The following is a 27,063-nucleotide window of genomic DNA, read 5'->3' as shown; positions in this document are numbered from 1 at the left end:
CTCTATCGTCGTAAAGGGAACAAATTCTTTGTTGTACAATCTGTTCTCATCGACGGGTCTCCCGCACCTGTCAATTAAGTAAGTCCTCGACATCTCCGGCCAGATACAAACACGACCGTCGATTATACTCCGGTTCCGCCTGTCGCAAAGATCTTCTATCATTTCTTCAATCTTCTCCCACGTTTCGTACAATATCATCCAGCCATATCTTGGGAATATGTCGGTTCTGCGCAAAATAGAAGTGGCAACTATCTCCACCATTCCTTTCATACAGTGATCATTCCACGCGGAGACACACCAGATGCTCGCATCGTGCTTTAGAAGTTCATAAGTTGCGAGAAAATATTCGAAAAAGTCGGGAGAAATGTTCAAATTGTCTTCTAAAACTATGACGGCTTGATACTTTAGTGTACGGAAGACATAATTTAGAGCATATTTATATGGTCGATCGGCTTCAAGCTTCGGTACATCCACATAGGTGACATAGGTGACGGTGGAGTCGCTTTCATAAAAGTAGGTGAGGTTGCGGCAGCGCTGCGCCGCTACGATAGGGAAGGAGTCCGCGTCCGGGCTCAGAACTGTTATTTTCTTTATAGATCGTTTTAAAGACTGCTCATCGCACGCCATTATTAAAACAGGTATCACCAATTTATTGCTTGGTACGTGACGTTTGATTCTCTTGTTACTTCTGATCTTCATAATGAAACATAACAGAATAAACAGGAGTACCAGCACCAGACTTGGCCATTTTTCTCGGTATTGACGTAAATTCAGCCGCATTACGATTCAGTCCTACGCTTGGAGTTTCAGTTCGCACGGTACCTAATGAAATAGTCATAAATGTTAACCTGATATCAGTAACTTAGTAGTTTTTATTATGTTTTTAATCACGACTGAGTAGGCACCGTCGATGGAAACATTCTAGATAAGAGTTTTAAATGATTCACGGTTAGTTTCATTAGACTTATATCTAGGCGAGAATTAAGACACCAGCGCGCTAACCAAGCTTTGTCACTGGACACGGCCACATTCTCCTGCCAGCTTTGCGGTCGCGGCTGCCGCTCTCGCATTGGGCTCACGAGCCATTTGCGGAAGTGCCGCAATCTAATGAACGCTGCTTAACCCATCATATTATTGATGTTAGAGGCCATTGATGATATTCGCCGGGATATAGACCGTGATTACCTTTTTAACCGCCGCTCCAAATCTCAAAGAAAGCTGGTTCTCAATTCGTCTGTATGTTTTTTTTGTTTGTTCCACGATATCTCCGTTGTTACTGGACCGATTTTTATTTTTTTTTATTTAATGTATATGCATACAGATTGGTCCCATTTTCATCAGAACCCAGTTCTGATGATGGGATTCTGGAGAAATCGAGTGAACTCCTCAAATCTGAAAGGCATACATATGGTGATTTTTGTGTTTTTATAAAAACAGCGTGCATTTACGTACGGCACAGTTACATTTGGTGCAGTTGAACTGCTGATGATAGTCAGAACGGAACTCCTCAAATCTGAACGGCACACTTATAGTGACTTTGGTATTTTTATAAGAGCAGCATGCACTTACAGAACAGTAAAATTTGGTGCAGTGGAACTGCTGATGAAGATCAGAACGAGTTCCGTTCTTAAATCTGAACGGCACGCTTATAATGACTTTGGTATTTTTATAAGAACAGCTTGCGTTTGCATTGAGAACAGTGACATTTGGTGCAGTGGAACTTCTGATGATAATCAGAACGGAACTCCTCAAATCTGAACGGCACACTTATACTGACTTTCGTATCTTTATAAGAACAGCATAAATTTAAGTTCAGAACAGTGACATTTATTTGTTCTCTTTGTTTTGCTTACATATTGAGTTTTCAAGTCAAATTTTGTCAAGTTCGATTTCTTATAATCGGATTTCGGATTCATGAGGAATTGAGGAAACTCCTCAAACCTTAACGGTATACGTATATTCACTTATTTGATTCAATCAAATAATCAAAGATTTACATTAAAAACAGTTTTAAAAAATACCTACACATTTCTACATAATCCAACATTCGCAAGTACCTTTCACCAGAAACCCAAAAGTGGCGGTTATTTTTTCTTAAAAATTATTGATTTTTATTTACGTCCCTATATAAAAAAACCTCAATAAAAATCAAAAAGGTAGTCACGGTCTATATCCCGGTCAATATAAGTCTAACATTCTAGATAAAGGCCTAAAAGCAATCACCAACTGCCGTCGATATTAACAAGAAAAAGGTTGTGTTTTAAATGAAGTTTGTCCTTAATTTTTTGGATGAGCATGTTAACCAAATATATTTCCATTTGCCCCTGTTGGGCCCCCTGATTGGAATAAGTGCTATCATAGAAATAATTCCCATTGTTCTCCGCAGCGCTCACACTGCGCGCGTTCAACAAGGGGACATAACTCACACAACACAGTCACGCTTACAAAGAGGACGCCACCTGGAAATAGATTAAACCTGGTGGCGTCCTACAACATTAATAATAATAATAGCTATGCCCTCCAGGGCATAGCTATTATTATAATAAGACAACGAATAAGTGCCAAAAAACTTCACAGGATTCAGTTGCAATAAGAGGTGCAAAATGTTGTAGGTTTGGTAAATAAAGTGATTAGGTACAACATTACATTCATTTTAGGTGAATGTTACACAATATTTAAGGCCCATAAAAACATATACACAGCAGTTGGGTTTAAAACTTAAATACTGCGAAAGGCTCATACTGTACAGGCTTCAATCGAGTATCGGTAAAAAATACGTAGCGTCTTTTGACATAGAAGGGCACTATTCCGCGTAGAGAGGTCTGCGGCACGCCCTGCACCAAGTCGCCCGGCAGCCCGAGCCGGCGCGCGGCCTCCTGGTAGGAGCGCTCGTCCCAGTACGGCAGACGCACAAATCTATGAGTACGAGTGTCATTTACATCCTCCGTTTCCAGTTCGTGCACTGATGTCTCCGGCGCCGAGTAAGCGAATTCTATGTACGTGCGCTCGTATTGTTTATATAAATAATTAAGCTCTAGTTTCCTAAATGGAACAAATTTCTTGTTGTATAATCTGTAGTCATCGACGGGTCTCCCGTACTCATCTACTATGTAAGTCCTCGACATCTCGGGCCTGATACAAACACGGTCGTCGATTATACTCTGGTTCCGCCTATCGCAAAGATCTTCTATCATTCCTTGAATCTGCACCCACGTTTCGTTCAATATCATCCAGCCATGTCTTGGGAATACATCGGTTCTGTGCAAAACAGGAGAGGCACTTGTCTCCACCGCACCTTCTATACAATGCTCATTCCACGCGGAGACACACCAGATGGTCCAATCGTGCTTTAGAAGTTCATAAGTTGCGAGAAAATACTCGAAAAAGTCGGGAGAAAGGTTCAAATTGTCTTCTAAAACTATGACGGCTTGATATTTTAGTGTACGGAAGACATAATTTAGAGCATAATTGTAAGGTCGATCAGCTTCAAGCTTCGGTACATGCACATAGGTGACGGTAGAGTCGCTTTCATAAAAGTAGGTGAGGTTGCGGCAGCGCTGTGCCGCTACGATAGGGAAGGAGTCCGCATCCGGGCTTAACGCTGTTATTTTCTTTATAGATCGTTTTAAAGACTGTTCATCGCATGCCATCACTAAAACCGGTATCACTGTTTTATTACTCGGTACGTGAGGTTTGATTAGTTTTCTTGTATTAATACTGATCTTCATAATGAAACATAAGAGCATAAATACGAGTACCAGCATTGGGGTTAACCATTTTTCTCGGTATTGTCGTAAGTTGAGCCGCATTGTCAGTTGACGACATTCGTTAGTTCACGAACAGGCGGCATTTCATCCCGCTTTCAGTATTAGTTAGCCTACTACTGAAATAAAGTCGTAAATATTAACATGCTATCAATAACTTTCTGGTTTTTATGTTTTTTATCACGCCCGAGTAGGCACAGTCATAAAAGCAATCACCATCCACCGTCGATATTAACAAGAAAGAAACATACTTTGTTTTTTTGCAATGATTTTTTATCGTTAGTGCTTTAATACTCATTATAAATCATTCCCATATGTCTCCACAGCGATTATATGGGACGAGGTCAAAATGGGGGATTAACTAGATCACACCGATACAGTGTAGTTTTGGCAATTGTTGATATCGCAATTTTAAAAATGCATGTCGGGTAGCATGAGTTCGAATGTCATTTTGGCCCTTTACCCGATATCGCTGGGACAACGAGATTGGTAACTGTCCTAGGACTCCTAGGTTTGAATTCAATAGATGCCGCCATCATATTAGCTTGTCCTGACTCAAGTGTTATTTCACTAGTATGAGGCAAATCGCTTAAAGGGCTGGAACTCAAGAGAAAAAATCGGGGAAAAAAACAAGAATTTGACACAATTCTAGGGATCAAGTCAAGCTATGATAGCGCCTCCTGAAAAAAAGTCTTAACGAATCATATCTATTATTATTAAAATACATCAAATGGTGTTAAAATCTAGCCAGCCAGGGTGGATTAGCCATTATCTTTCTCTAATTCTATTAATGTGATGCCTAAAAGACGTATATTCTATGTTGAGGCGACATAATCTCGCGCCAATCATGTGCTATTCCTGCAGCGAAAATAAGTGCGTTTTCACATTATACGATCCGGTATGGGATGTCGGAATCAAAGGCAAAAATCAAAGATGGCTGCTTAGATGTATGGGATATCGGTCCTACACCCGATATCGGATCGGATAGTGTGAAAACGCACTAAGGATTAAACCTGACGAGAAATATATGACTACGCGCCATGTTGCGGAATTTTATTAGAACTATTTTCTTCATACTAAACTGAACTGTCACCGCATACATCAGAATAACAGCGCCCTCCTGACAATAATCATTATATTTCTGGGCACAAGCTTCACGTTCGTACTTAATACATTAACTTTATAGGTTTCATAATAAAAAATTGTTTCCAGGCAACGATGCTAGCGCGATCAGTCCTGCGTCTCTTCCTGGCGGTGCAGCGCTTCGTCGGCTCCGTCCGCGCCGAGTGCCTCAAACGGGAGCCTTTACCCCACGTCGCTGAACTGCCTACCGAGTGGAAGGACATCTTCTCGCCCGATCTGCAGTGCAATCTCTTCTCAGTCGTGGTCAAAGTGCTGGGTAAGTGTCACAAACGGGAGCTCTTACCCTGTGAGAACTGCCTACTCAGTGGAAGAACATATTCTCGTCAGATCTACCATCGTGGTTAAAGAGCTGTCTCAGAAACGGGAAAATTTTCTCAGCATGACATGAACCTCGAACGAAGCAATTGAAATGAATTAGGTAGTAAATGCGATAGTAGTCAAAACGTGCATGTTTCGTCTGAAATGTGTTCAGTTTAAATCATTTTTGTATATTTTTTTTATTTTATTTATTTATTTATATAAAATTCAGGCAGGCAGTTAAAAAAAAACTTATATGCCCTGTATATCTTTTTCTAGGTTTATCTAATTTATTCTTTAAAAGTTTTTCGTAAGGACCACTTGCATTCTGGCACAGCATACGTCAGCATCAGTATTGTAATATGTATTAAACATTTAGCTACTACACTGTACAATAGTATATCTACTGGCTAACCGAGCTACAATGGCGATTCATGCCTTGCACCCCGCATATTGACCAATTCTATAGAGTTTTTAACCCCCGACGCAAAAACGACGGGGTGTTATAAGTTTGACGTGTCTGTCTGTTTGTCTGTTTACGTGTGTCTGTCTGTGGCATCGTAGCCCCCGAACGGGTGAACCGATTTAGATTTAGTTCTTTTTGTCTGAAAGCTGAGTTAGTCGGGAGTGTTCTTAGCCATGTTTCATGAAAATCGGTATACTATGTCGCAGTCGGGGGTTTTTCAAAATTTTAATTTTGTGGTTAGGTTATTCACAAGGGTCTTTGGTTTTCGGGTAAAATCGTAGGTAACGTTAGAATGGATGGACTGTAGATTAAGCTCACGCACTGTATGACCTTAATGATGTATGATTGTTGTAGGTAACGCGTCCGCGTCCCTGACGGCGCCGCAAGCCGCCTTCATCGACGCCTTGCTGCCCGTCGCACGGACGCTGGATTGGCACGCTCTGCCGCAACAGTATCAGGTATCTTATCTAATATTGTTTAAACTAACTAATATGGCTCTGCGATCCAAAGAGGATCTTGGCCTCCAAAACGAGAACACGCCGCTTACCCCGATCCTGCGCAGCTTCCTGCCAATTATCGGCTTGTAGCTGACACATTTCTTAAACATATCGCATTATCTCTAAATTACAGAACCAGACTTTTCAGAACACTGATAGCTTAGCGGAGAAGATGTGTAACTCAGTCCAAACGTTGCGGGTTCATACCGGGCGATAATCAGTCGCTTGTCGGTTTAGAAAAATATCGTGAAGAAGCTGGATAATCCCAAAAAAACCTGGGAAACTAGGGTTAGATGGTTAGAAAATCAGGTGAGCATTTCTTTTTTTTTTTGCAAATAAAAAACTTTGATTGTTTTAGGGAATTTAAGGTCAATTGTACTCAGAATCACGAGTACTTTCAATCTCACTGGGAGACAAAAAGTGTCCCAGAAAATTTCCATACATTTTTGTTACTTTCCTCTTTTGTTACATGTACGGTAACAAAATAAGAAAAAATCGTATGGGACAATTTTTTTAACTACTAGGCTTGAAAAAGCTAGTAATTCTGAGTAGATTTCTACCTTTTTTTTTTTTTAAATATCTAACTTCATAAAAGTGGCAAAAAAAAAAGTAATGCTCAGGTATGGTCTCATGATAACTAGTGTGTTGCCGCTTTTCCTTTCTGCCAGGATTAGGCTAGGAACATCTGTGATGATGATGGTATAATATTTTTTCTAGTCACTATATTTTGTATTTCCAGAACGGTGGCCTCTCCGTTGCGAAACTTCTGGAAGCAGGAGTAAACGCCCTCACTGCGCCAGCGCACCCGGCGTACAAGTATCTCGCGCACGGATTATTGAGTGCTTTGGCTAAGCCCCTCGTGCTTCATGACGGTACGTAGTCTTTAAAATTCTGGAATTCAAAAGAAATCCATGAATTGAATGCCCGTTTTTTTTAAACGTTTATTTATTTATTTATCTGAAGCATTTTCTTGGCGATGGAGCTGGAGTCAGTCTCAGCCGCTTATTTAGTAGAGCAAACGGACTATGACGGTTTATTTTCATTGTGCGGTTTACCTGACCATATTTGAAATACCTACTTGCTTGAAAAGATAATCTTGACGATTTAGAATCGAAATGATTTCTGTTATCAGCGGAGAAACTAGCTGCATGGAGCAACGATGACTCCAACGACGATTCGGAATCGCCCCGTTCGCAGCTCGCGATATGCGGCCTGCAACCAGCGCTCACTAAGTTACAAGAACTTGTGGACGCAGCGCTGCATACGCTCAAGTAACTTTGATTTTTTTATATTATCTTGACATGAAACCTTCTTCCCTTCATAATACCTTTCCCTTCCCTTCAAAATAATCATTATTTAACACCATACCTACCTACCTTTGAACACCATAAATTTATACTGACGCTCGCTTCTACAGATCAATACCTATTGACCTTCGTGAATTCCAATGACGATACTGTAACGCATCTTACACGATAAGTATAGCGGTCCAACAGCATTCACGAATAAGGTACAGCGGGGCAAATCCCGACTGGGGGACAATTGTAACTGATCCATTTTTTCCATTGTTACACTATTCATTTGAGTTCCATATGTATCCACTAAATACCCGTGCCATATATAACCAGTGAACACTCTATTTAATAATGCACACATCGTAAAACGTGGAAAAAATGGGTCAGTTGCAATTGTCCCGCTGAACCTTACTTGAGTTTCGAACTGCGTCTGCCTTTAGCATGACTACTCTCTTTTTTTTTAACGTTCTTTTTAAATTTTCCCCCAGGGTTGGGGAAGAGACGTGCGAGATGGTGCCGGGCACAGACAGCCACAGCGTGGCGTTAGGCTACCTGTTGCTAGGCGACGCGGCCTGCACCATCTGTCAACTATCGCGAGGCGATCTCGTGCACCACTATATTGAGATCTTCAGGTAAATATACTGTCGTCAGTTTGTTTAACATTTCGAACACTTAGCGGTTGCCTTTAGAGACAGTTTTTGTTACGCAGCCACTAGGTGTTGGAACAACATTCCACCACCCATCAGTGTTTTCATGTTTGTATAATGTTTTTTAAAGGATCGATATCTGGTTGATGCGGGTCAAATCATGGGATATGTTTTAAGTGCAAATTCTTGCGATTAACGTATTCATTGCCTGGAACTCGCCTGGTGGGCGCTCGTGAACTTAGCACAGATGCTGGACAACCCGCTAGGCGTGTGGTCGCTATACAAGATAACAGTTAGAGCTAACGATCGGTTTCTATTTTATATTTGTTTAATGGCGCTAATTCCGATCACGATAATACGCCTCACTTGATAGGCATTTCTGGAGTAGTGCGTCATATTTGTCTGGCAGTGATGCGTTAAAAGTTTTATTTCACATGATTTTTTTCCTTGATTGAATTTCGGCGTGGTATTTTTACGTATTTGACATTATAATGACGAATTTGCAGTCATTGTAAGTTATTTTGTTCCAGGGAGCCTCGGCACGCGGAGATCTTAGTGACGTGCGCGTTACGCCTGCTCCCCGCGGCAGTAGCGGCGTACGCGCAAGATAGCGGCAACAGCGCGGCGCCGGCGCAATACGCTAGCATGTTCCTCAACCCGCCGGAGTTCTCCGTCAAAGGTAACGTTGATCACTTGAGGCAATTTAAAATAAACCTGTTGTGACTGTAACCGATGTTTTGTTAGTGGGCACGTTCGCTACTGTCACGCAATCGTTTCATTATTTTTAATCTCTTTTACCTAATAAGATAAGAGTCGTCCGCTTTCGTTTCAAATTCAAAATATATTTAAGGTACAGCAGGGCAAATGTAACTGGTTTTTCCATGTTTTACAATGTTTGCATTATTAAATAGTGTGTCGACCGGTTATATGTAGAGGCGTGTTCAGTGGATATATGTAAAACTCAACATCTTGACAATTACATTAAGCGAATTTGACCTTGATGAAACTGTCATGGTTTCTGAGATATCGGCTGTTTAATTTACATATTTTTTTTTTATTTATTAAAGAACAAACAGTCATACAATATACATATGTAAACTTAGCTATATTGCCAAAATTTAATTAATTATAGACCTATAGTTCTCCAATTTACAAAAATCGAGTTACAATAAGAGTATTAAAGTATATTTATTACCTACTATATGATAGTTAAATACATTAAGAAGTGTAAGAGAAATTAATTCAAAATGGAAGTACAGTCTGAATACTTATAATATAGGTACTAATTATTTTTATTTTAATAGAGAATATACGGTACTTTTAAAGAGTCCTAGTGAACTGCCAAACAAATCTGCGTCCATACAAGTTTCGTTATACTGCTTACATGCGCGCCCTATATATGAATGCTGTGCATATTTTGTTCTACTGTTAGGAATGCTAAATAATGCCTTACTGCGACAAGTACGTTCATTTCGTCTGGGGACACGAAAACCTATTTTATGTAATAATGCGGGAGCATCTACAACGTTATTTATCAATTTATATAAAAATACCATATCTGTACAAGACCGTCTAAGTAAAAGCTGTTGGATGTTATGATGTTTAACCGAGGAAGAATAATTAACATAGCTACGACCGACTCGAAATTCCAGTGCTTTGATGAACTTTTTCTGCACTCTTTCAATGCGGGTCTTATGGACATTAAATAAAGGATTCCAAACCACAGAAGCAAATTCTAGTCTACTACGAACGTAACTATTATAAAGCAGTTTATACGTAAGTGGTCTGCGAAAAGGTTTTGCCACGCGAAGAACAAAGCCCAATTGTTTGTACGCCTTACTTAATACATGATCTATATGGGGATTAAACGTTAGTTTTGCATCCATTATTACCCCTAGGTCACGTATATTATACTGTCTTGTAAGAGTATTGCCACACAGCCGGTAATTGAAAACGATGGGATCCCTTTTCCTGGTGAAACTAATAACTGAACATTTGTCACTATTTAAAAATAAATTATTATCCACACAATATGTTTCAAATCTAGTTAAATCATCCTGCAATAGAACACAATCTGCGTCAGTTTTAATGACTCTAAATATTTTAGTATCATCGGCGTATAAAAGTGCTTTAGAATTTCTCAGACAGTCTGTGATATCATTTATATATAAAATAAACAACAAGGGGTCCAAATGGGACCCTTGAGGGACACCTGAAGTGGTTATTTTAAAAACTGATGAAAAATCCTCGAGCACAACACTTTGGGACCTATTTTCTATATACGATTTTACCCATCTAAATAGGTCACCATGAATGTCAAGGTTCCAAAGTTTCAACAAAAGTGTATTGTAAGATATTTTGTCGAACGCTTTAGCGAAGTCTGTGTAAACTGCGTCTACTTGGTACTTATTATCCATTAATAAAGCATGACTGTAAAATATCATAAGTATTACCGACTGCTCATGATTTCTTTTGCTTACATAGGTAAGCTATTAGCTTACATATTTTGTTATCATGTTAACAATGCCTTATATTTAGTAATGAACCTCTAGGGGCCTATCGCATAACAAGTTACAACTCATATTACAAGCGGTAGTCCCCCTCCAATTCATTTTATAAGAAAGAGAGTTCCACTTGTAATACAAGTTGTAAATTGTTATGCAATAGGCCCCAGGTCTTTTTTATCCTAATTATTAGTACTTACATTGTAGTATACCAACTCATTTGTTTATGTGACCGTGTTCTAAATAAATAATAATAAAAAAAAACAAAGAAGAAAAGTAAAAAGTGACAATATTTCGAAACTCATGACATTTTCATTAAGGTGAAATTCGCTTAACGTGATAGGTAATGAGATACCCTTTAACTCGTTTTCGTTTCGGCGTCGGTTTTAGGGACACCCCCGGTATCGTTTGAAGAATGGCACTTAACCATTAGTTTGTCCCTCAGAGCCCCCGTCGGGCCTGGACGTGGGGCGGCTGTCGTGCCGCCTCGTGTGGCACGGCGCGCGCTGGGCGGGCGGCGCGCTGCGCGGCTGGTGGGGCGCCGCGCCGCCCAAACCCGCCCGAGCGCTGGAGCGCCTGCTCAGGGCCTACGTCTCGCCGCAGCTCATCAAGGAACAACTGTCCGCCGTCACTGCCGGGGCGGAGGGCTTAGAAGATGCTGAGGTGAGTCGCGTCGCTCTATTTACTTGAGAAGCCGAGTATAAATAAGATAGGCCGCGCGCTATCCGAGCCTGCACGAGCTCTGGAACGGCTCCCGAAGGCCTATGTACGTCTCACCACATCTCATTAGAAAACAGCTGTCTGCCGTTCGTGCACGAGCTGAGAGCTCGGAAGGTGCCGAGGTGAGTCTCATTGCTCTATTTGCGTGAGAAACTGAGCGTAAGATGGGGCGCAGCGCCGCTAAAACTCTGGAGCGACCTCTGAAGGCCCACGTCTCACCGTATCTCATTAACACTTTCGCTACCAAAAACCCGACTGTCGGGCACACCGCTCGTAGAAGCGTAGCCGATTACATGGGTTTCCCCGTATGTAGCGAAAATGTCGTAGCGCCGCGTAGAGCCCGGTTTCGAAAGTGTTAAAGAACAGCTTCAGTCTGCTGTTAATGCTAGAGCAGCGGGCTTGGAAGATGCTGAGGTAAGTCGCGTTGCTCTATTTACTTGAGAAACTGAATATATGATGTGGTGAATGTCGTGTCGCCTAAATCTGCAAAAGATTTAGAGAGACTACGGAAAGATTTATGTCTCGCCACATCTCATGAATGTGCAACTTTCTAGATATAGTTATTGCATACATTTCATAAAAGTATTTACCCTTAGGTGACCGTCCACCCTTCGACCAACGAAGTGGTGGTGACGTACCTCGTCGAGGACCGGCCGCTCGAGCTGTCCATATCGCTGGGCGCGGCGCACCCGCTCCCGCTGCCGCGCGTGACCGCGCTCCGTGCCCCGCAACACAGCACGCACTGGCTCGCCGTCTACCTGGCTTACCAGGTAACTAATTACAGTCATTACTCCGAAACTTGGCGGAGACCACGTCCAATATTGTTAATATGATCACAGTCCGTATTTCAGCGTGCCCCGTTTCGCGTTAGCGAGCCCTTTAAGTCCAGTTTTTTTACAGAACTCTGCTTTTGGCCTCGATCTTTCAGTACATTTTATCAATCGCATTTTAAAACTGGTTTTTGAGAGTCTGTGTTTTTCAGAGTCCTTGCCTTGACAGCTCTTTCAATTCAACAAAAGTTGGCGTCAAGCTTTAAAATACTTGATCGAGAACTGATTTACGGGATGCATTTTCTGCGATGTTTTCAACGTTCATTGATGCCCCTGTTCTATTATTCATTTGCCTGTGTTTTTTTTTTTAATACAGAACGGCACCGTCCTGAACGCTATTCGTATGTGGATGGACACCGTGGCCAAGCGCGTGGAGGCCTCCCCGCAGTGCTACATCTGCTACTGCCGCCTGCACCCCGCCACCGGCCGCCTGCCCAAGGTGGTCTGCCACCAGTGCCGCAACAAGTTCCACGTCGAGTGTCTGGTGAGTTTGTTTAACCCTTTCATCGCTGAGAACGTTTCAATCCAATATTAGCCTTCGCGCATCAAGGTCCACTATGATATTGCCTTTAAATGTAGGTATATTTGACTAAGTCTCTTGCGTTTCCGTTTCAACTATTGGGTTGAAATGGGAAATTATGGGCTTAACATAAAACCTAGCTGTTCTCTTCTACATAAGCTTTCTTCTTAAAATTTTGATTTAAATTATTATTTATCTGTTCACAGCGCAAATGGTTCCAAACGTCGAGCAAGTCCAACTGCCCGCTGTGCCGCGCCAACTTCTAGGCCCCATGTGCCCTTCACAAGACTTCACGAGGTCAACAGGCCTTCACGGGACTTCACGAGGTCTACAAGACTTCACGAAATCTACAGGCCTTCACGAGACTTCACGAGGTTTACAGGCCTTCACGGGACTTCACAAGGTCTACAGGCATTCACGGGACTTCACGAGGTCTACAGGCCTTCACAAGACTTCACGAAATCTACAGGCCTTCACGAGACTTCACGAGGTTTACAGGCCTTCACGGGACTTCACAACGTCTACAGGCATTCACGGGACTTCACGAGGTCTACAGGCCTTCACGAGACTTCGCGAGGTCTACAGGGCTTCACGAGACTTCGCGAGGTCTACAGGCCTTCGCGAGGCCTACTCACTGCGTCTTGGAGCTTCCTCATCAGTCCAAAACAACACAGCATCTTGAGCTTAGCTTAGGACACACTTCATACCGGGTTTTAAAAGTCAAAGTCGTTGGTAACAGTCATGTTTCACAAACTACGTTCGTGTTAAACCTTTTTCAGGGGGGTTACCATGAAGTACTAAAAACGTTCAGTTTAGGTCGAGAAAAAGGTACACAGCAACAGCAGTTATAGCTTCGACCCTGTCTCTCAACGTCAACTAAACGGCTTTAGCACTTCATGGTCCCACCCCCCCCCCACTCCCTCCCCCAGGCCGAGCTAATATAGATGTTTTACAAATTGCATTTCGTGAAAGTGCAATCTAATTTGATCAGGCTACGTGTTCCAGTACAAATTGAACTGCTAGATAGTCAATCTCTTCCATAGTGATCTAAATACCGTAACGTAGGTAAACAAAAACCACGCGACCATTTCAAGCAATGGCACTTTCCATACGTACAAATTGTTGTAGGTTTCTTTTTAAATTATATGTTGATCCATAATACGAGCTTTATTTTAAAAACCGGGCCTCGTATGAAATGAAATTACTTGGTAATCCCTGAAGTAGACAAATAAGTAAGAGTAATATTTAAGCCATGTAAGGTGGGAAATCTATAAGAGAGCAATAATTCAATGTTCAAATCTTCCTTAGAATCATTCATCAATTAATTTTCATCATAATAATTTAATAGATTGTGCGAAATTAAATATTTAAGAATATATTGTAAATAAGTCTGTTTCAATAAAATATGGATGCAAACATAATATAGCTATTTAATTTATCAGAAAATGTACACCCTTATCAAAATGTACCTTATTGTGTCTTACACCATTTTATTTTATTTTATGTCACAGTTTCGTATTCTTTCAACCCCTTATTTGCCAAGAGTGGCACTGAAGCTTTAGTAGTTTCGTGTGTTCTGCCTACCCCTTTATGGGATACAGGCGTGATTGTATGTATGTTGTATGTATGTACACCATTTTAAAGTAATTTTTAGTCCAATTTTTTGGGGTTAAGTAGAAAAAGTAAAATACATAGATGAATGCCTTGCTTTATTAACACCATATGAAATTCGTCCACATCAAATAGAATCTGCGTAGAAAACAGTTAACAGCCTAACTACAATTTTATACATTACGTTATAGTTACAGATATGATATCAATTCCTTGACTATAATTATTTAAGAAGGGCGCACCTTTCTTTCTGGCGTATTATTTCTGAATGACATGGATAAGTGAAGTCAGTTATTTTCAATGTAAAATTTTTGATGCAAATCATATTTTGCATATCATAAGTATTATCATTATCAAAATTTTTTTCTAAATTACGCTGTCTAAGTATTAAAATAAGAACAAACATTATTCACAACATTTGTGCATATAATATCTTAGAGCAGTTATAAATTCTGCTTCTAAATATTGTGCTAAGACTTGCAAATAAAAACAAAATAATGACACAGCTTAAACATTGCCTTTAACATGTTTAAACTATTTCAAAGAATATACAGAGTAAGTAGACCAAGTAAATGCAGAAAGCATGTAATTGTGCCGATATAAGGGTCTCCACAAACATATCGACACTGAATCGGCTTTCGCCAAAAAATCGCTCGCTAGTATGAACATGAGTACGGCTATGTTTAGCGACGACGCGTTAGCGTTTTCATACTAACGAACGATATTTGGTCGGCTAGGTTTGGGGAAACCCTAACACACACAACAATACTCTTTAAACTGTTCAAGAAGGATTAGCCTACAACGGTCATTAGTAGGTGTTAGTTTAGGGCGGGTCGCGCGCCGGCGGGCGCGGGCGCGGCAGCCAGTCCACGTCCTCGTACAGCCGCGGGTCGCTCACGCGCAGCGCTGCGCGCTTGTACAGGAAGTAGTACCATGGAGACACTGCCAAACAAACATACAAACACACATTCAGCTTCTGCGGGAGTGCAGACTATTTTATTGCAATAGTAAAAGAAACAGCGAAAAATACAATGGTTTGGTTTTTATTCTGCTGAATATCAGCAGATGCATCCCAGTCACAGGTGAAATTTAATTTTTGGGATAGCTGCAATGCAATTTTTTACATCAAGTCTACCCTTAAGAAGATAAATTCTTGTTAAGTTGTTGTTTAATGGTGCAGTTACACAAGCAATAAAATTGCCAGCAATTCACATATCATTGCCGCATTTGTTCAATACGCACCAACTAAATATGGAGCAAACGCGGCAATGCTATGAAGAGCTGGCAATTGTGTTGCCTGTGTAAAAGCACCTTAAGACTACTAAATTACTAATAAAGTTGTCAAGACCAGTTTGAGGGTAAATACATTTGTGAAACAGGGTCTTAAATAATGTAGACCTAAACAGGGGTGGATATATATGACTTGGAGTTGCCACTTATGTAGGCTTACTTTATTTAACAGCCGCAAGGGTAGGCGCATGGAATAATCACTAATACTCTTTGTAAAATCACTTAGCGAAGTATCAGTAAAACAATACTCACGACACCGCTGCAGCGTGAACAGCAGCATCAGTGTTGGTGAGGAGCTCGGGCCGGGCGCGGAGGAGGCGTGCAGCAGACACGCCGCGTGCAGCGCGGCGCACGCACCCGCGTATATCGCGCACGCGCACCCGGCGGCGCGGAAACGACGCGCCAGCACTTCCACTAGACCCGCCTGTATTCATACATTACAATCAGTTTACTATAAAATAATAAAGTCAAGTCAGTTTAATAGAAAACATATTTTTCTCAAACATGCAATGAAATATTGTCTTTACGTTCCTTAAAATGGGCTGGAAAGTATCGCTTTTTGGGCGCAACAACTCGAGAGGACTGTAAAGGGATTTCATATTATTTTTTAGGCCTAGGCCTGCAAAGTAACTTTTTTTTATAAAATATTGTCCTTTAGAGCATTTTTTTTTATTTCATTGTATGTTTGAGAAAAGCACTATACATGCCTCGGCGTGAAAACGGATTCCCGGCCTCGTATCCATAGGGATACGGATAGCCGTATATACCCACTTGGCCGGAAATCCTCATTTTCCCGGCCTCTGATGTAATGTACTATTACACCTACATTTCAATCATATAGATTTTAAGTGAAAATTCATAATGGAAATATGGAAATAAAACTATGTTCATATGGAAATCATTACCTACCTGAAATAAATAGGTGGAAAAGAATGTCATCAGCAGCAAGGTGATGGACAGCACGAGGAACAGGTCCTGGAAACTGAATAGATACAAATTATTGTTTCTCGTCAGTACTATTATCTAAAATAAATATATTTGCTTGACTTCTTACATAAATAATACGAGGAGGCCATCGCGACTTCTAGGGAAAAGGCTGGCGCAGTTAAAAATTAAGTCACAGAGTAAAAACGTTAATTGAAAGAAAAGGCAAACTGTATATCTCGGGGTAGATATCTTCATCTTAGCATTGTTTAATCAGAATCTAAAATATTAACACTGAGAGGCGATCAAATCAACCGCACATATCAACAAACGTGACGTCATTCGTGACGTACGTACATCTAAAATATTGATTGAAACTTTAACTGTGAAACAAAACGCAGAAAAAATATTTGTGAATATTTTTTTGTTGATTTTTACTCGATTAGTTTAAAAATTTTACTCAAAAGCTTTTCTGCGAAGTATTTAGGTTTTGAAATTGATGAACAACGTACAAATTATATATTAAAACATATTTAATTAATAAGAGCAATGAGAAACAAAACGCACAACGAAACTTCTATCTTCAAGTCATTACACGCATGAGACAATGAGTTCTTAATTTGATAACTCGCTAATTTTTAAGATTATTTTTCTGAACAAAATCTATAAAATTTGTTTAGTTTATATAACGGTTTTTTATAAAGCATCAGATTTTACCACGAGGTGCCTACATTATCATTTCAAAACCATATGTAACTCGTTATGCGGCGTGGAACGAAATGTTATGTACACTTGTCACTATTGTCAATTGTCACATCACATTCATTCACAACTTGGCGTAAATCCTTCGTAAATCGTAATATTTTGTGGTTAAAATTAAGAACATCGCCAAAAACGTCTGAATTGGTCATTTGCAATATTCTATCACTTAACGATTCATTCTAACATCATAAACTTCCGACTTTCGAGAAATAGTGATTGTAATCTTTGTTAAAAATTGCAATACAATCATTTGACTTCAGTTTGTTTATTTGGGATTTGTGAATCAAACAGCACACATGGGGCGAGATCGAGATCGCAGCAGTTCGAGGCACCGCAGTCGCAGCCGCGAGCGCCGCAGAAGCCGCGACAGAGGACGGGACCGGAGTAAGGAGCGGCATCGATCGCGGGACCGGAGTAAAGATCGACACAGAGACAAAAGTGTAGACCGGAGAGAGCGCACGAGAGACCGTAGCAGAGACAGACAGAGTAAAGAGCGCCAGAGAGATAGGAAGCCCAGAGAGCGCAGTCACAGCCGGGAGAGGTCTCACATGCCTCAGAAGGACAGGGACAATGATCGCCGCGGTAATGATAGGGCGCGTAGCTCTTACAAAGACTTTGGTGGCGGAGGTGGCCTGGGCTCAGGAGGGGGTTTTGGTTCAGGTGGAGGAGGATTTGGAGGAGGTAAGAGACTTCAGAACCTTGAAATAAGCCAATATTACCTTACTGCATATATTTTAGTGTATGAGACAGGTTAGGCTTAGTTTCTGCGAACAGTTGTTTGTTTGAAGTTCACTAAACATTTTGCTTGTTAGACGAAATTATTTAAGCTAAGGTTGTTCCAGGCCTGGGTAGCAGTGCAACCGGCACTGGCGGTGGTGGAGGAGGCCGCGGACGCTACAAGCCTCAAGAGGATGATTTCCTAGATGCTCGCCGCGAGCAACGGGAGCGCATCGGCGAGCTTGGAGTACCTGCTGTTTGGGGCAAGTCACCACAGAGGCCTGAGTGAGTACCATTAGTGCCATTTAAAAAGAAGGTTAGTCTCTTCTCCACCACAGAATGAAATGTCTGTCTAAAGCAGTTTGGTTAAGCTTTAATGTATTGGGTGTTTCTTTCTACACAACATGGAGTTGATTTATGTGCTTCTTCTCTGAGAGGCACCCTATTTTGTGTGAACCTGTGTGCTTGCCTAGTATGAAATGTACATTTTTATAAAACTGTTTGTAAAAATATCACTGTCAACAGCAACAACAACAAAATGTGTAATAATAAGGTTCATTAACTGGTAATCATTCATTTCAGTTCTGATGAAGAATCTGAGCCGGAGGACAACAGAAAAAGCAAAGACAAGAAAAAGAAGAAGTCCAAAGACAAAGAGGACACGAAGCAGAAGCTGAAGAAGTTGAAGAAGAAGCTGAAGAAGGTGAAGAAGGCGCGCAAGAAAGCCAAGAAGAAGTCCCGGAGCTCCTCGAGTAACTCTAGTTCCAGTGAAGAGGTGTGGGTGGAGAAAGGAAGTAAGTGGCATCTTGGTTTGGTTACAGATACCTTTTGGTAGGTGTTTTATTTTTGGTCTGGTACAGAATAATTTGAGCTTCAAAATAAGAGCTATAAAATATAAATTTGACCTTCACTCGCGTTAAAAAGAGACAAAAAGTAGCCTATGTCACTCTCCATCCTTTCAACTATTTCCACTTAAAAAATCACGACAATTCGTCGCTCCGTTTTGCCATGAAGGATGGACAAACAAACAGACACACACACTTTCCCATTTATAATATTAGTATGGATTAAACCTATCTTGAACGCGTATAGTTCTTTTGGTGTTTCTACAACTAATTTTGTTAAGAGCGCTATGACAAAAAAAGGCGATATATTGTAAAATGCACAATATTTATCGACAAAATTGTACACTTTACTCATACTAAAAGACAGTGAAAGTACTTGTTTCAGTTAGAACATCTTATTAACTGTCGGTTAAATAAAAAACATATGAAAAAAAAAGCTTTTTCAATTAGTAATGATTGTTTTTCTGATGCTCCTTTAGGAAAAACCGCGTGAAGCACAGAATTCGGAGCTCTTATTATGTACAATTTGATAAGATCACTCTCATAAATGAGGTAAATTTAAGTTCCAAATATCTTGTACTTAAGGCCCATTAAACAATATTTATCATTTAATCCTTTGAAATTGAGAAATTGAAAGTAAAACGAACTCAATTTTGTCTTGAAAATACATCGAAACAAGTGATCATTTCTCCAAAAATCTACATGTTATCGAAGTTATTTTAGTATATAAATAATCTGCACAATGTGCTTAAACTGCTGTTATCCATTTGTCGTTATAATATTTTATCATGATTTTTTGCCAATTTTTTGAAAACTAGCCTTCCTGTCGCTATTTTACCGGCGACGGACGCCTGCGATTTCAGTGCCGCGCCGGAGCTCGAGGAGGTAAGACGTATGTTGCTTTGGTCTCCGAGTTTTCATCGCAAACGTCGAGAATATTTATTGTTGTGTGGGTCGGACGCCTTGTTTCTACACGGGCTATCCTCGCATTGTGTGTGTGTAAACAGCGACCAACGAATTTGATCCTAGATCCGTAAATATTTGCTTTTGTAATACTTTGTTATGTTTAAATGTTAAAGTATTACAACGTTGTGATGATAAAAATGTGAAAATTACAATACGGTCAAGATGATAAGACACATCAAGATGGTACTCGGGATCTGATGATGGAGCCAGAAGGTGGTCACCAGTACCAGTGAACCATGTAAGTAAACGACTTCGTGTTTAGGCTCGTTGGGTTCGTCTCAACAAGACCTTTGACAAGAGGTGGTACTCAGGGTCTGATGATGGAGCCAGATGGTGGTCACCAGTACCAATGAACCATATAACTAAACCCAGAGATGGGGAAATCGTAATCGATTCCGGATTACACGATTACTTGATTTTACTTTGTAATCTGACACTACTGGGTGTTAGATTACTTGTAATGTAATCAAGTGAAACGGTAAATTACCATTACATGTAAAGGAATCACTAATCATCTATACAATCATTACTATTACCAATAATTCGGAATCATAGTCGATTCAAAATAACTGAAATTATTGACTTGATTACTTTCAGATTACGAATATGTAGTACCTCAGATTGCTGACTGTCACTTTGACACAAAAGTCGTCATGGGTGTCGTAAAATAGGTTTTAGGAGGTGCTGATTCCAAAATTAATGACTAATGTTCAATCTGACATTGCTGACTGTCACTCTGACACAAAAGTCGTCATGGGTGTCGTAAAATAGGTTTTAGGGGGTGCTGATTCCAAAATTATTGACCAATTTGGAATCTGACATTGCTGACTGTCACTTTGACACAAAAGTCGTCATGGGTGTCGTAAAATAGGTTTTGGGGGGTGCTGACTGCTGATTCCAAAATTAATGACCAATGTGGAATCTGACATTGCTGACTGTCACTTTGACACAAAAGTCGTCATGGGTGTCGTAAAATAGGTTTTAGGGGGTGCTGATTCCAAAATTAATGACCAATGTTCAATCTGACATTGCTGACTGTCACTCTGACACAAAAGTCGTCATGGGTGTCGTAAAATAGGTTTTAGGGGGTGCTGATTCCAAACTTAATGACCAATGTTCAATCTGACATTGCTGACTGTCACTTTGACACAAAAGTCGTCATGGGTGTCGTAAAATAGGTTTTAGGGGGTGCTGATTCCAAAATTAGTGACCAATTTGGAATCTGACATTGCTGACTGTCACTTTGACACAAAAGTCGTCATGGGTGTCGTCAAATAGGTATCCGGAGGTGTTTGAAAACTAATGACCAATTTGGAATCTGACACTGTTGACTGTCACTTTGACACAAAAGTGATCATGGGTGTCTTCAAATAGGTTTTCATGGGTACTGATCTCAATATTAATGATCAATTTGGAATCTGACATTGCTGACTGTCACTTTGACATAAAAGTCGTTATGGGTGTCGTCAAATAGGTTTCCTTTCCAGGGGTACTGTGCAATGTCAGGTTCCAAATCGGTCATTACTTTTTAAATCATTTCATTAATTTTGGAATCAGTGCCCCTAAAAACTATTTGACTACACCCATGATTCCTTTTGTGTCAAAATTACAATTAGCACTGTGAGATTCCAAAATAGTCGTTAATTTTGGAATCAGCACCCCCGGAAACCTTTTTGAAGACACCCATGACGACTTTTGTGTCAAAGTGACAGTCAGCAATGTCAAGATTCCAAATCGGTCATTAATTTTCAAATCAGCACCTCCGGAAACCTATTTGACGACACCCATGACGACTTTTGTGTCAAAGTGACAGTCAGCAATGTTAGATTCCACATTAGTCATTATTTTTGGAATCAGCACCCCCTAAAACCTATTTTACGACACCCATGATGACTTTTGTGTCAAAGTGGCAGTCAGCAATGTTAGATTCCACATTGGTCATTAATTTTGGAATTAGCACCCCCTAAAACCAATTTTACGACACCCATGACGACTTTTGTGTCAAAGTGACAGTCAGCAATGTCAGATTCCACATTGTTCATTAATTTTGGAATCAGCACCCCCGCAAACCTATTTGACGACACCCATGACGACTTTTGTGTCAAAGTGACAGTCAGCAATGTCAGATTCCACATTGGTCATTAATTTTGGAATCAGCACCCCTAAAACCTATTTTACGACACCCATGACGACTTTTGTGTCAAAGTGACAGTCAGCAATGTCAGATTCCACATTGTTCATTAATTTTGGAATCAGCACCCCCGCAAACCTATTTGACGACACCCATGACGACTTTTGTGTCAAAGTGACAGTCAGCAATGTCAGATTCCACATTGGCCATTAATTTTGGAATCAGCACCCCTAAAACCTATTTTACGACACCCATGACGACTTTTGTGTCAAAGTGACAGTCAGCAATGTCAGATTCCAAATCGGTCATTAATTTTTAAATCAGCACACCCGAAAACCTATACTCGTGGTATATGCACTTGAAATGTGAAAGTGAAAATGCTAGAATGACATGTAAACCACGAAGTTGTATAGTCATATTGTTCATTGGTATTGGTGACCACCATCTGGCTCCATCATCAGACCCTGAGCACCACCTTGAAGTAATTAGAATTGTATTTGTCTTATTTTATCATCATATTAATATAATTATACTTTACTCTAATACTTATCATATAACAAAAGCAAATATTTGGGATGGGATCTACTTTTATAATTATTACTTTAATTTTTTAAATAAATTTTAACATAATTGATATTATTTCGCGCTATATTCTCGTATTTTCGTACAAAATAATGTTTATTAGAAACCAAAAGTTTATATCGAGATAGTAGATTGTGGTTGTTACCAAAATTCCATAGAAAGGATCAAGATTGTTTTGTCCATTATTGTAGTGCGAGCGAGTGATAAGACGTGCTAGAAAGGGTCGGCATATTGGGCTCGCGCGGCGGGTAAAATACCTAATTTCGCCCGACGCCGAAATGTTATAACGCTCTTAATAGTAAAAGCGAGCGGTTTTTTACTAACAAAGGGTGTCAGAAAATAATTATATCCCATCTAAAGTGCTGAGAAATAACGAGTAGGGTAAAAATAATAGGCACAAAATGCTGTTGCTAATTTCTAACAGTTTGTTGTCCATTGTCAAATAGGTTTTGAAAGTGATTTTTAACACGATACATTTGTCTTTCTAATTTTAGAAGAGCACGAGCTGATCGCTCGAACGTCAGTGGAAGTAGACGACGCGATCCCCGGCCCCTCGCCCGCCGTGGACGCGTCCAGCGCCGGCGCCGGCGCCGGCCCGCTGCGCGAGTTCGGGCGCGCGCTGCTGCCCGGCGAGGGCGCCGCCATGGTCGCCTTCGTGCAGGACGGCAAGCGGATACCCCGGAGGGGAGAGATCGGCCTCACCAGCGATGAGATCGCTTCGTATGAGAGTGTTGGATACGTCATGAGTGGGAGCAGGTTAGTAGCTCAGTTCTTTGCGTTATTTAGTAGGTACCGTGGATGTCACGCAGCACTATCTTGTGAGCTTTTCGGGATCACCTGTGAGCCCACAAAAGTTTTAAATAAATAAAAAAAATAGGACTTTTAGTAAAGTGCACGATCGCTCACGCTCTTTGACGACCGACACGCGATTCTATCGCCGCCGTTCCGTATTAGGACGGTTAGATTCTTGTCAGGGTCGTATCAGTTGCGTATCGCTCGCTACGAAAGCTTTGCGATTGAGCTCTTGAACTTTGTGCGTCATAATGTTTTGACGCATCTCTAGTTAGAAATAAAAAATGAAATGTCACTTTTGCCCACAGACATCGTCGCATGGAAGCCGTGCGTATCCGCAAGGAGAACCAGATCTACTCGGCGGACGAGAAGCGCGCGCTCGCCGCCTTCAGCAAGGAGGAGCGCGCCAAGCGCGAGGGCGCCATCCTCGCGCAGTTCCGCACCGTGCTCCGCGCGAGGACGGCTAGGAGAGACGACACGTAGCGGTGTAGACTAGTGGCGTAAAGTGATCAATGACTAGGAAAGCCGGTGGGGATCGAGTCTACCCTTTAGTGTTAGTCCGTTGTGGCAAAATACTTGCCATCATACTCTTAAAACTAAAACGCGTCTCTAAAGTCTTCGAGAATTATGGTTCGAAATTCCCCGCCCCTTGGATATAATATCTATAAAACACTCAAAGAACTTTACGAAGTTTCATTTGTATTGTTTACGGACATAGCAGTTTCTTAGTTGCTCTTTATTTTCTGATGGTCTAATAAATGCCTAAATGTGTTGAATGTGAAATGTGTAGAGTGCACTCTCGATTGTCTACGCCTGAACTAATGGACAGTTACTTCAAATCGAATATTTGCTAGAATATGGTAACAAATGAATTGTTAGATCTAATCCAAGGAAATTGTGAATGATAGACTGATCTGTTGAATATCGGTTAGTATCAGAATAAGTTAATGTGTAATATAATATTTAAAAATAAATTAAACAACATTTTAAAAATATTTTTTTATTTTCTTACGAACAACATAAAAAACATAACATTAGGTTTATCTTCTTATAATATAAAAATTTTACCTTCCAATAAAATTTGTATTATTTTGCCTGGTATATCCGAGGTCTTTATAGAGAGAGTACGTCGTAGACGTCGCATCGGACCGATAGATGGCGCCATCGTTCGTTGTAAGTCGCTCCGGCGTCTCACCGCCGCGATGTTGGTAGTCCCGTTTTTCCCCACCTGCAACACAAGGCCCCCCGCGCCCCGACTCGCCACCAGCCACCCTCATTGTTGAGGAGAAGTGCCGACGGTATATTAAGCCTACCAGGAAGGCATCACTCAGACCTCGGATATACCAGGCAAAATAATACAAATTTTATTGGAAGGTAAAATTTTTATATTATTTGTGCCGTTTGTATATCCGAGGTCTTTATAGAGACCTGTTTATTATCTCCTGGTGGCGAGTCAGCTGGCGCGCAAGCCTTTGGTAGCCCTATTGGCATAGCATAGAAGAATAAGTGAATCAGTTGAACCGATTTGACAGATGTATCAGTCGAAATAGCCTTCGATCCGCGAATATCTCGGTGCCAGAAACGCATAAAGAGATTTTCGTGATGACGTTTAGCTTTAGTCAGCGAATAGTTAGAGAAATGACATTATTATACATCGCAGATCAAAACCAAAAAAAAAAGATGTAGGCGAGGCTGACTTGAACAAGATACAAAAACCTTAGATACACTATTATTATTAACAGACACGTTATTTTATCAGGTTATAAACCCAATTTCAGACACAAAGTGTGGAAATTAACTGTAAAAGTAGTGTAACTATCTGTACTGTAGCAGGGTAACGTAATTGATACTGCTTTTGTCAACCCTTCGTAAAAATTATCTAAATCAATATTAGCTTTGATATGACTATTTAAAGTCCAACGTCTTACGTCCGTATCAAACACAGAAAAAGGTCATCACTCACGTGCCCAAGGGCTATTTGTTACAATACTGGTATTTTCGATCAGACTATTTCGCGTCAAGCGAGCGCGGTTGCAAGCGAGACTCCTGAACTCTGAACTCTTTTTAGTGAGGGCATTTGAGGATACCGATCGCTCGGTAAGACTAGCCTAGAAGATGAAAAGTACGAGCGCTGTCGATTGCTACTACACTGGACGGAGGTATCAGTCGATTTCTTTAAGTCAGTCATTGACTCTTAGGGTAATCCATTACCTAATCCAAAACCCGATGCGACGGATTTCTACTTCGTGCAATGAAGGTCGACAGAGTAGACTGAGAGGTGGAGACGTCAGTGTCGCATCGCTGGTGGTTGCTGAACACGTCGTGGTAGCAGGTCAAGGGGTGAATTTAACACCGCCACACATGCGCGCTTTAAGAGCGTAGGCGGAGCGCAATAATGGCGGTGCACCGCACTAACGCTGGCGTTGCGCCCAGTGGGCGCTAGCGGGAACGAACGAGCGCTGATAGCGAGCGCAACGCGCGCGGGACGCGAGCGGAATGCACGCGCATTCAGCGCGCTGATAGCGAAGCGGAATGCGCTTTATGTGTGGCGGAGGCTTAATACGTACCGTTGTACGGCGTAATGCAGGGCTCTCGCAGACGAAGAGGTACGATGACGGGCGAAGCAGAAGAAGGCGAGGTCACCGAAGGTCACTTACTTGGCTCCCAGGGGGTGCATACTGACCTCGTACGACAGTCTGTTGGAGTCAGCAGTTACTGTCGTAGTTACTCGTAACAGAAGAGATGTAGTCCTGCCATCGTACAGCATAACATAACATACAACTGAACTGTGCATAGCATATAGTGCTATGCGAACCTTAAGCCGGCTGCATGTCACTTCAGTCGCCAGCGCCACCGCCTGTTGAAGATTATTCTCCATCGGAAGAGCTTTACTTCGTACAATGTTCCGATTATTGAAGGTCTTATCGGGCTGCAGATGCAAGCAAAACAGGGGCGATTGGCCTACAGCTATCGGCAGCTGTACGAGGTAATGCTGGAAACTGCAGCGGTGCAACCTTCCTCTGTAGACCACGAAAGTTGTGAAATTTATGAAATCAGGTTCTACGATCGAATCAAGCACTATATTAATTGAGTATAGTCGAGCCAGATGATAACTACTGAAGTACTCCTGAGTTCCTGGCCCCTTTCGCTTTGAGCTGGAATCTGAAGTTCACTAAGGCGAAGCAGGTTTATTTTTCCCAATTTGTTTATTAGAGGCTCGGCGAATAAGTTAATCTCTCGAATGGACAGGGGGCGCCACAAGCCTCCGGGAAATCGTCGTGTACTTGGAACCCCGCGGCCAGATTGCCGATCGGTTTTGGTGTCCGCCCGGTAAACAGACGCACGCTCAGGATGCAGGACGCTGGCTCGAATTCAGATCTGGACATTCTGAAAGGGATTTTTTTTTTTTTAATTCCGCAAACCTTTACGATGTCTTTGACCTACACAATGAGCGATGTACAGGAATCACAGGGTCTTCTCGCGAGGCGCCTCTCCGATTAGATGGCTCGCGAACATCGTCACCCTCGCAGCAGTGCGGCTCCTCGTCCGGTTATTGACGTCTTACCTCGTTCAACTATGGGTCTCCAAACCACGTTAGGACGTAGCATCTTAAGAATTTATCTGTTCTCACTTCGGCGACGGAGGAGTCCTTGGTCAAAATAGAGTGTAAATACAGTGTACGGGATGTCAGCTGATAGCGGCGCCCGGCGTCACATTGGAGGGTAGTATCAGCCTGGTCAGCAACAGAGTCTGCAACGAT

At 41.3% G+C, this 27,063-nt stretch overlaps 3 protein-coding genes across 4 annotated transcripts in view; 2 read left to right on the top strand and 1 right to left on the bottom strand.

Moving 5' to 3' along the window:
• LOC125242763 overlaps positions 1–13,041 on the top strand; it is a 41,679-nt gene extending 28,638 nt beyond the window's left edge. The window contains exons 38-47 of the mRNA XM_048151697.1: positions 4,977–5,163; positions 6,025–6,128; positions 6,907–7,039; positions 7,300–7,438; positions 7,951–8,094; positions 8,640–8,788; positions 11,059–11,276; positions 11,930–12,103; positions 12,480–12,647; positions 12,890–13,041. Coding sequence (XP_048007654.1) covers positions 4,977–5,163; positions 6,025–6,128; positions 6,907–7,039; positions 7,300–7,438; positions 7,951–8,094; positions 8,640–8,788; positions 11,059–11,276; positions 11,930–12,103; positions 12,480–12,647; positions 12,890–12,949 — 1,476 coding nt within the window. The 3' untranslated portion in view covers positions 12,950–13,041. The remainder of the gene's footprint in view (positions 1–4,976; positions 5,164–6,024; positions 6,129–6,906; positions 7,040–7,299; positions 7,439–7,950; positions 8,095–8,639; positions 8,789–11,058; positions 11,277–11,929; positions 12,104–12,479; positions 12,648–12,889) is intronic.
• Positions 13,042–14,375: 1,334 nt separating this feature from the next.
• Positions 14,376–16,834, bottom strand: LOC125224776 (transmembrane protein 138-like). Its single transcript, XM_048128228.1, has 4 exons — positions 16,639–16,834; positions 16,494–16,566; positions 15,837–16,008; positions 14,376–15,236 (listed from the first exon to the last, which is right to left on the bottom strand). Exons 1-4 carry the CDS (start codon positions 16,764–16,766, stop codon positions 15,118–15,120), a joined length of 492 nt encoding a protein of 163 aa, XP_047984185.1. The 5' UTR covers positions 16,767–16,834; the 3' UTR covers positions 14,376–15,117.
• A 485-nt stretch (positions 16,835–17,319) lies between these two features.
• Positions 17,320–24,290, top strand: LOC125242702 (NKAP family protein CG6066). Of its 2 annotated transcripts, none has more exons than XM_048151598.1 (5): positions 17,320–17,939; positions 18,113–18,272; positions 18,570–18,781; positions 23,006–23,267; positions 23,612–24,290. In XM_048151598.1, exons 1-5 carry the CDS (start codon positions 17,567–17,569, stop codon positions 23,784–23,786), a joined length of 1,182 nt encoding a protein of 393 aa, XP_048007555.1. In that variant the 5' UTR covers positions 17,320–17,566; the 3' UTR covers positions 23,787–24,290. The 2 variants fall into 2 exon arrangements, with proteins under 2 accessions (XP_048007555.1, XP_048007554.1); XM_048151597.1 differs by having other exon boundaries at positions 17,320–17,951.
• The last annotated feature ends 2,773 nt before the right edge of the window (positions 24,291–27,063 follow it).

This window comes from Leguminivora glycinivorella, chromosome 3 (genome assembly GCF_023078275.1).
Source record: "Leguminivora glycinivorella isolate SPB_JAAS2020 chromosome 3, LegGlyc_1.1, whole genome shotgun sequence".
Lineage (NCBI taxonomy): Eukaryota > Metazoa > Arthropoda > Insecta > Lepidoptera > Tortricidae > Leguminivora > Leguminivora glycinivorella.
This window is presented reverse-complemented; position numbering and strand designations above follow the sequence as displayed.